This window comes from Olea europaea, unplaced genomic scaffold (genome assembly GCF_002742605.1).
Source record: "Olea europaea var. sylvestris unplaced genomic scaffold, O_europaea_v1 scaffold2921, whole genome shotgun sequence".
In the NCBI taxonomy this organism is placed as follows: Eukaryota; Viridiplantae; Streptophyta; class Magnoliopsida; order Lamiales; family Oleaceae; genus Olea; species Olea europaea.
Window position 1 is genome coordinate 39,980 of NW_019247792.1, and position 10,243 is coordinate 50,222.

At 35.2% G+C, this 10,243-nt stretch overlaps 1 protein-coding gene and 1 pseudogene across 1 annotated transcript in view; both read left to right on the plus strand.

Moving 5' to 3' along the window:
* The window catches only part of LOC111384468 (ADP-ribosylation factor GTPase-activating protein AGD2-like), a 26,468-nt gene extending 17,436 nt beyond the window's left edge, over positions 1-9,032 (plus strand). Inside the window, exons 14-17 of the mRNA XM_023008746.1 lie at positions 1,027-1,179; positions 7,482-7,572; positions 7,997-8,451; positions 8,669-9,032. Of these exons, the coding sequence (XP_022864514.1) occupies positions 1,027-1,179; positions 7,482-7,572; positions 7,997-8,451; positions 8,669-8,783 (814 nt within the window). The 3' untranslated portion in view covers positions 8,784-9,032. The remainder of the gene's footprint in view (positions 1-1,026; positions 1,180-7,481; positions 7,573-7,996; positions 8,452-8,668) is intronic.
* Positions 8,869-10,243, plus strand: part of LOC111384469 — a 20,112-nt pseudogene continuing 18,737 nt past the window's right edge.

A 10,243-nucleotide genomic window follows, 5' to 3' on the forward strand; every position in this document is an offset into this window, starting at 1 on the left:
AGATTTCTACCCAAATATTTGAATTTTTTTCACTTTGCACTGAACTCACTAAGTCATCTGTTCATTGGTGAGTCTTAACATGTGAACTTATTTGAGTCACGAGTTCAGGGGCGAGTGTAAACGTATAGACTTCATTATTCAGAAATCTCCATCCCTTGTTCCATTTATAGATGATTTTCTTTCTTCTTAGACAAGAAAATTTTCTTCAATTTGTTACCTAATTGATACACAAGAATTTTCAAGAAATATATTAGTAATTTTTTTTTTTTTTTTGGAGCATGTTGATAAAAGAATATCAAATAATGTTTAATCAAATCTTTAATAGGAAATAAGGAAAATCTTTAACACTCTCTCCTAGCATAATGATATTTGATTATGATGCAATTGAATCATATCTTTATACCAAAACTCAGTTTCAAAAGTATAGCTATTCATATGAAAAGTTATACCGTTGAATCTATACTTAACTAACACGTTAGTTCGTGAGTTAGAGTTTGTGACGCAGCATGAACTTACTGAGCTGACTAGTTCAACACACTCCTCAAACTTCTCCAGATTACTCACCAACAAAAATTCGAATTTGTTGTATTAATAAGGTCAGCAATTAATAATAAATATGTTCAAGAATTTCGTGACATAACCAATAATTGTCCACTTAAATATGTTTACTTGTTGTTTCGCAGCATGATGGATCTGATATATAAATAAAATTAAGGCCTTGTTTGATGTAGATCGTTTGAGAAGCGATTTTGTAAAAAGTGATTTTTTCGGAGAATGTGTGGTTAAAATGTAAGAAAAAGTTATAGATTCACGTGCAAAATTATTATATTGGGAAAACGTGTGGCTGGAAATGAGTTTTGAGGAAAAGTAGATTTTGTAAAAATCTTAATCAAATAAGGGCTAAATATGATTTTAATACTCTATAGATGAATTGAATTCAAAACATATTTATTGTGTTCGACACCCAAGACATGGACATGAATTATATTGATCCTATATGAGATATCAATGAATATCATAATGTAGACTAATCCAATGCTTGTCCCACCAACTACAGGTGAGATCTGTCACCTTAGATGTCAAAGTTTGGGAGCCTACTGTCTTGGGATTATTTCAGACTCTCGGTAATGAATATTGTAATTCTATTTGGGAGGAGCTTCTTTTTCTTCAGAAAGATGGGTAAGTTCCTTGAACTGTACCACCCTGAGTGTATGCTATCAGTCTACTGTATGTAGTGAAGAGCTTGTGATCAGAGATCTTCTGAATGTAGTGTTTATTGGAAAATGTGGCATGAACACTATTGGAACTTCATAGATTGCAATTGTAGGCTCACGCTTGGACTTGAGGAACAACTTCGTATTCATGGATTTGAATTTACAATTATAACATGTATTCTTAAGCACTCTTAACCCTGATTTTTCTTTTAGATCAGATTAAATTAGCATGTATATGTTATATAAGTTATGATATTTTCTTAAGTTGTGATATTAACTTAATACATTTCTTAAACAATATTCTGACAATACCCATCTTTCGACTTAAATTTCCATGACAGCCTTATTAAATATTCTTGTAGTACCACCCATGTGCCCATGTGAATTTTTATATTATTATTTGTTATTTACAGCATTCTAACCAAACCCATCTTTACCACTTTAAATTATAATTTTTTGACCATTCTCCTTTGTGTTTTGTTTTATATCCCAGCATGAAACTTCTAAGTTCGCTCATTCTGTTGATAAACTGAAACATGGAGAGTTATTTGCGAACAAAGAAAGTGAGAGTTTGATTTTATCCCAGGGATTGCTTAGAGGGACAAATATATATATATATATATATATATATATTAGACAGTGTGAAGAGAAATTGACTTATATTATTTCTCTCTTAAATTGTACAATGAAGAGAGTCCATATATATATTACAAAGAAAGCTGAAAAAGGAATAAAAAATCTAATCCCCTATATTCAGTAAGAAATCAAAAAATATATAATATACACCACTAATTAGGGTAAGAAGGATCTCCTCCAATTTTCTTCAATCAATCCATCTCCTTCCTGTTGTAATTTCGGGATTTTAACACTCCCCCTCAAGTTGGATCGTAAATGTTGATCATATCCAACTTGTATATGAAATCATCGAATTTTTGTCGAGGTAGTCCTTTGGTAAATATATCTGCTGTTTGTTCCTGTGTAGGAACATAGGTCATGCAAATAGTTCCTTCCTCAACATTTTCCTTTATGAAGTGTCTGTCTACTTCTATGTGTTTGGTGCGATAATGCTTAACTGGGTTTAAGGAGATATTGACCGCTGCTTTATTATCACAATAAAGATTGATTGGGAACTTTATAACCCGCAATTCTTTTAGAAGTTTTCTTAACCACAGTCCTTATGAGATGTGAAAGCACGAAACTCAGTAGATAAGGTATTATAAGACATGAATTTTGAAATAGGGTGGAGAGTACATGATCGAGTTTGCTTTCTAACAGCAATGGGTAAATCTAAAGTTTCTGATGCTTCATGAGGATGTGGAGCTATCATCGGGTCTGACTCTTTTGGTGCTTCGGATGTGAGAGTCTCCTTGTACTTTGATTTTGGCTTTCGTGAATAGACTAGTATCTCTTTATCATTTTGTTTTTCTACATCTCCCCCTGAGTTTAAGTTACCTTCTGTAAATGGCATATTCAATGGTGAAAGAAGTTTTATCGGTGGTGTAGGTTCAAGAGGAGAAAGATCGAAATCTAAGAACCGATCTTCATGTAAGTTCTCCCCCTGAAGAGAGGTTTTTTCAAAATATGGTTTAGTTTCGAAGAAGGTAACATCCAGGTTGACAAAGAGTCTTTTTGTAGAGGGATCATAACATTTGTAACCCTTTTGAGTAAGGGAATACCCAATCAATACACATTTAATAGCTCAAGGATCAAGTTTACCTCTATGATGGGAGTGGATATGGCAAAAGCGGTACATCCAAATACTATTAGTGATAGATTAAAGTTGAGACGAGAGGTTGGAAAGAACTTTTGAAATTTTTGGAGGGGTGATTCGAAGTTAAGAGTACGACTCAGCATTTGGTTGATTAGGTAGGTAGATGTCAGGTTAGCATCTCTCCAAAACATTTAGGGCATATTAGTGGTAAACATCAAAGCACAAGCAACCTCTAAGAGGTGTCTATTTTTTCGTTCGGCGATCCCATTTTGTTGGTGAGTGTCGACGCATGAGCTTTGATAAATTATTCCACGTGTTTGAAAGAAATTTCCCAGGATGGTATTGAAGTATTCTGTACCGTTAGTTATGAGTTCGCAAAATTTGGATTTGTGTTAGAAATTGTGTTTGAACCATGGAATGGAAATTGAGAAATACAGAGCGAACATCTGATTTCTCCTTTAGGAGGTAGACCCAACAAATTCGAGTATGATCATCAATGAACGTAACAAACCACTTTGCATGATTACGGTTAGGGATTCGTGAAGGGCCCCACAAGTCACTGTGGATTATAGTGAAAGGTTTAGATGGTTTATATGTAGACTTTGGAAATGATGCATGTTGATGTTTTGCAAATTCACATATTTCACATTGCAAATCAATAGGCTTTTTATTCAGAAAAATGGAGGAAAATACACGTTTCAAGTACTGAAAGTTTGGATGACCCATTCTAAAATACCATAACATAATATCACTATCTCTAAAGACAGATGTAGAATCACAAAATGTTACTTGACGTTGTTTACTCACATCAGCCTCTTCAAAGTAATAGAGTCCTTCTATTTCTTTAGCACTACCAATCGTCTTTCCCAATAATAAGTCCTGAAAAACACAATGAGATGGTAGAAATTTAGCAGAGCAATTTGAATTTTTGGTCAATTGACTTATGGATGGTAGATTGCATGATAAATTTGAAACATGGAGGACGGATTTTAAAGTTAAAAAATCAGAGATTTTTATACTCCCTTTTCCTGCGGCTGAAGAGAGTGAGCCATCCTCAATTTTAACTTTAAGATTACCGGCATAAGTGGAATATGTGGAGAATAGATGGTAAGAGTCCGTCATGTGATTAGATGCTCCCGAGTCAATAATCCAGGGAGTTTTAGATTGAGTTATAGACTTCAATGCTCTTAAGAAGTTACCTCTGTGGGCTAGTGAGCTCGTCGGGTTGTTTGTAGAGGATTGACTCGATGATTGGAAGCTTAAAAACAATTTGTAGAGTTGCTCCATTTGTTCAGAATTAAATGCACTACTAGACTCGGATTTTTCCATTTGATAATCAACTGATGCCTAGTATCCACGATTTTTATTATTTTGTCTCGGTTTCCAATCGCTTGGTTTTCCATGTATGTCCCAACATGTGTCTTCTCTGTGCCCTAATTTTTGACAATGCTCACACCAGAGCCGACCCCTTTGCTGTTTTGGACCCGATCCACTTGCTGCCCCTTTAGAATATAGGTCAATCATTCCTGGCCCAATGTTGGATTTATTTTGCCCATGATTAAAACCAGCTCCACTGTGCAAATTAGTAGGCCTAGTTATTCCAGGCCCGTTACCAAACTCATTTGGCGCATGATTGAAAGTTGCTCCTCTACCCGAATTAGCAGGCCCATTATTAGAAGGCCCAATTCCTTTAGACATCAATCCAGAAACTTCAACATTCGAAGGCCCAAGCACATTGGCTTCACTCAACATTATATTGCGCCGGGTTTCTTCTCGTCGTACCTCTGCGAAGACTTCTCGCAGCGAGGGAAGGGGTCGCCGGCCAAGAATTCGCCCCCGAACGTCGTCTAGGTCGCGGTGGAGTATTGCCAAAAATTCATACACGCGTTCATTTTCCAGTTTCTTCTTGTATTGAACACTATCTTCAGCACACGTCCATTCTTCTTCAGAACTTTGGTTGAGTTCTTGCCACAACCCATTCATCTCAAGGTCGTAGTCAGTCACTTCTCGTTCCCCTTGCTTCGTTTGCCACAATTTTGATTTGATTTCGAAAATTTTGGAGGAATTCTTAGAGTCTGAGTACATCTCTTTTACGGCCTCCCAAACCTCTTTTGCTGTTGGGAGGAACAAGTATGTCTTGCCGATGGCGGGTTGCATAGAATTCACGAGCCAGGCGGTCACCATCGAGTTCTCTGACTTCCATTTTTGAAGAAGAGCGGGACTGGTTTCTTGGTTTTGCCAGGTACCCCAATTTCCCTTTTCCATCCACAATAAGTTTTATCGATTGGGCCCACTCACGAAAATTCTTCCCATTCAATTTTTCTATCGTAAATTGGAAGGATGAGTTTTCAATACCTCCTGTAGACGTTGCTTCAGATTCACTGTTATATGACTCAGAGGTCATTGAGCCTCCGTTGTTCCCGATTGCTTCAGCCATACTCTGGCTAGGCTAGAAGATACCATGGCTCTGATACCATGAAGGGAAATTGACTTATATTATTTCTCTCTTAAATTGTACAATGAAGAGAGTCCATATAAATATTACAAAGAAAGCTGAAAAAGGAATAAAAAATCTAATCCCCTATATTTAGTAAGAAATCAAAAAATATATAATATACAACACTAATTAAGGAAAGAAGGATCTCCTCCAATTTTCTTCAATCAATCCATCTCCTTCCAGCAGTAATTTCGGGATTTTAACATAGTGCAATTCCTGTTGAGGAGCACAAAGTACCCCCAACATCCAGTCATCTATACATTGGCAACTTCTCGATAAGATCCGAAAGATTCACTGATCCGCAGAATAGTTCTTTCCATGCCTCAACTTCATAACTGGAGAATTGTGGAAGGGAACTCTTTTACCTGTTTTAGGACATTTCGACTCCAATTTGCAATCATGTACCTCTTCCAAAGTTGCCTATCCATTGCAATATATTCTTGAAGATATTGCATGACTGGGTTTCTGATTTCTATCTGTCAGGTGGGTTTGAAAAGCGCCCCACACCCCTCCGGCCAAAAACAAATGGGTCATAACATCGGACCAAAGCTTGACCCAAACATAGGTGAATCAGATTTAGACCAAGTTTATACTGACCATTCCTTTTTGAGTTTTTCTTCATATGCAGGATGTCAGTTTCACTCACCTATGAACTTTGGATGCCTATTTATCTTTCCTTATGCCAGTATAACTCTTTGATATGATGATTTTATGATAATTTACCATTCACTAATTGTACGAATGAAAGACACAGCTAGGCTACGAATGTGCCTCCTGCTAGTTAGTCGCATATGGTCATCTAGTCACTTTATGCATGCAGCTTCTCTTAGAGACTTGGACTATGCACTCATGAGTCTAACAGTACGTTATCAATCCAGGCTTTTCCCCAGTTCTATTGAGAGAGCGTCCAAATACACTCTTTTGAACCTGTGTAAAAGTAGCAACCTGACTTTTCTTACTTCATCATCAGAGTGCTATTATCATCTTGGTTCTCAACCTAAAATCTGCTACATTCAATTTAATGCTAACTCTGAATTTCTACAATAGATTTTTTGTAACATTTGTTGGGTGAGACTGAGTAGTTCACCGTAATAGACTTGGCCTTAACAAACAGGTACAGAACCCAAACTTGACCTAGACGAACAGGTACAGAACCGCAATAGGTCAATCAGTTATTTTACCGGACATGAGACATCACTTTCTCCCACTACTTAATCTACCTGAGTACCATTTTTGTTATTACTCTTTGGCAGGTTTGGATGATGGCTTCACAGCACCTTTGCAATTGGGCAACTTGTGTAGTCCTTTCCTTAAGATGTGAAAAATAAAAGTGAAAAAGTGAAATCTAAAACAGTCATAGAAATGAATTTTGGTCAAGATTGGTATAGAACGCACATAATTTATGCTATGTTCTGTTTGACTGTTTAAGGACAAAGTGCTTACAAGTAAATGTAGCAAAATTGAGGTTGTTAAGATTTACTTGTAACAATACTAGAATGTACAAAATAAAGAATAGGATATACTCCAACAAGTCAAGTTAACATTAATTGGAGATAAATTTAGCAAAGGATGACTAATATTGCCAGGGCTTGTATAATAAAGCCTAAATGGATTTCTCATCGCAAGAGTAGTGTGCTTCCATTACGGCAGGTTAAAAGAGGTAGATAAAAGTTAATACGATCTAAGGTTGTTGTAAAAGGTTTGATTTTATTGAAACTTCACCAGAAGTAAGGCTAGACCAAAGGGAGCTGTGAAAAGGGTTTATGTAGCGGACCCCGAGGCAATGCAGAGTAAGGTTTAACTCGTTATGAAAATATATTCATCTGTCAATATACAATTCTGTATGATCCCAAGAGATCTATTAACTAAGCATTCATGTTGGTAATTTTATATGTTATGGGAATGGGAGAATTGAATCTGATTAAATTCATGAATGATAAATGGATAATCTTTTTGTCAGCTTTGCTTCCGCATCAAATTGGCTGATTCAATGAGCTCTTGTGCTTTTTCAGATTGTTGTGAAACTCATTATTTTTTACCAACTTCTTACATGATGCAGAAAGATTGAAATTGATGCCTTGCCATCGTCAGTTACAAAACCAAACCCAAAAGATGCTACACAACAAAAGGAGACGTACATTCAAGCAAAGGTATACTATTTTAAGTTCATCATTTATTAATTTCTGGGACTTACTCTGTATACTGATATTTCTCTGAACAATATTAGAACCTATGGACTAAGAACTATATCGTGTTGAAAGGCACTTACTTTTCTACTTTCCATTCATGGAAATAAATTATAAATGCTGTGGTTTTTAGTTACTTGGGTTGAAGTTGCTTTGACTGGAAGTGGGTTTTTAAAATAAACTTCAGTCAGGATATATTTTTTGTTTTAAAATTGTATTCCTTGTCAAGCATGCTGTTTATTTTAACAAATTCAATATTACTGCATTAATGGTTATTTATTTATTTATTATTATTATTATTATTGAGTATGGAGCCTCTATAATATTTTATCATAGTGTCATTCCTCACAATACATCCCTTTAAACTTGATAATTGTTTGAAATTCAGTATGCTGGGAAATTGCTAGTAAATAAAGTAGCAAACTCACCTGGGGATCGTTCTCACTCCTCCACTATCTGGGAAGCAGTTCGGGCCAACAACCTGCGGGAAGTATATCGCATTATTGTAGCATCAGATATGAATATTGTAAACATAACTTATGATGAATTGGTTGGTTCCAATCGGTATGATGGACCAGAGTTGCAAAAATGCCCTCATGATTCTAAAAAGAAACAATTCGATCCTGCATCCTGTGAGATGATCAAGTCTTCCAGTGATCCAGGAAACTGCCTTCAAGGCTGTTCGCTATTGCATCTTGCATGCCACGGTGGCAATCCTGTGATGCTTGAGCTGTTGCTGCAGTTTGGTGCTGACATAAATAGGTGTGACTTTCATGGAAGGACACCTCTGCAACATTGCATATCTAAAGGAAACAATCAATTGGCAAAGTTTTTGCTTAGAAGGTAAAATCCATTCATGGTCATGATTCTTCATTGAAAACTGCATATTCTATCATCTAATTTGTCTTCAGTGACTAAAAGAACTAAAAGACAGCAGATTAGAAACTGGGTCTTTTTGAAATCTTCAACTTTCTTTCTTCTTTTTCTTCTTTTTTTATTTTTTATTTTTATTTTTTTGCAATATCCTAATTATATCATATATTACATGTACCTCATACAGAGGTGCGAGTGCCTCAATCAAGGACGGTGGTGGCCTCACGGCTTTGGAAAGGGCCATGGAGTTGGGAGCAATAACTGATGAGGAGCTTTTCATCTTGCTTATGAAGAATGAATGAAAGGCTTATACTGCTCAAATACGATCTTCACTATCGAACTATCTTAATTTCCTTGTATTAATGTCTGGTTTCCCAGCATTTATGTATGGCAGCAGCAAAATGGATGGTTTCTCTTCTATTTCATAGAATACGTTCGACTTTTTGAAGAAGTTGTTCGTGATCTTGTAGTGGCTGTTGTTTGTATCCTGAACTGAAATAACTGGAGAGTAAATGAGGAAGATTTAACTAAATATTTTGTAGAATCCACAAGTATTACTCATTTATTCACTATTCATTTCTATTGACTTATAATTCTAGCAAAAACAAAAGGAAAAATGAAATATAAAAGCCTAACATGCAATTCAAACATTGAGACAAAAAAATCTTAAACTCGGGGTGAGAACATAAAAACTGATTGTTAAACTTGAATTAACTCGAAAAATGTAAACTTGAATGAACGTGAGAGAAAACTTTGAACTTGAACTATGGAGATGAAATTTGCATGTTTTGAATATTTATTGGTAAAGAACTTATTTGATGTTAGTGATAAGTTAGCAAATAATATTTGAGATTTAGAGGATGTATTAAAATTTTTGGCAAGTTTGGGTTTGATGTGCAGTTTTTTCACTTTTCAAAGGACTAAAGTGATATTTCAATAAAATATATTTCTGTCTAAGAAATTTATATTTCTAGAAATTCTTAGAAAAATTCTGAATGCATAGGCCTGATGACAGGGGTTGTGGCTCAGCGTCAGCCCCTATTTGAATTTAATGATTTATTGATTTTAAACTATGTTACAGTTAAAATGGATTTTCAAAGTATTTAGGTTTACACAATCCAACTCGAATCACTATAGTGAATTCGAAAGGTGATGTCCGTCGATGATGAATGCCAGTTAGGTATCGGATCTACCATCAATGTTAACTTTGACCTGTTTTGACTATAATGAATTAATTCAAAAAAAAAAAAAAAGTCAAAATTCCGTCTGTAGTTTGGACTAAACCAAATATGAAATGTAACAAAATTTCTCAAACATGTATATTGGATAATAAATGGGGACCACCTACTCTAATACATACTAATTAAGATACGTATTAACAACTCGATCATTTTAATTACTTCTAGAAAAAATCAAATGTAGATGACTTTATAGAAAAATGCGGCGAGTTATTAGATGAGACACAAAAGTAGCTTAATCAACACGACGAACATGAGCTCCTCAATAATAATTACTATATGATCAAACAAAAAAGTCTTACAAAATAATTATATTGTGTGGCTAGACTCGATGATTCAACACGCTTCAAGAGCTGCCCAAACTCCTTTTAGGGAGAATATGAGAAAATATATAAGCTTTTTACTTAGTGAATGGAAAGTTCGTAGTTAAGTATACTTTAAAGTTCGCAATTAAGTATACTTTTCAATTTGTAAATATTTAGGAAAAATTTAGTACTATTATAACAATCAGTAATTTTATATTT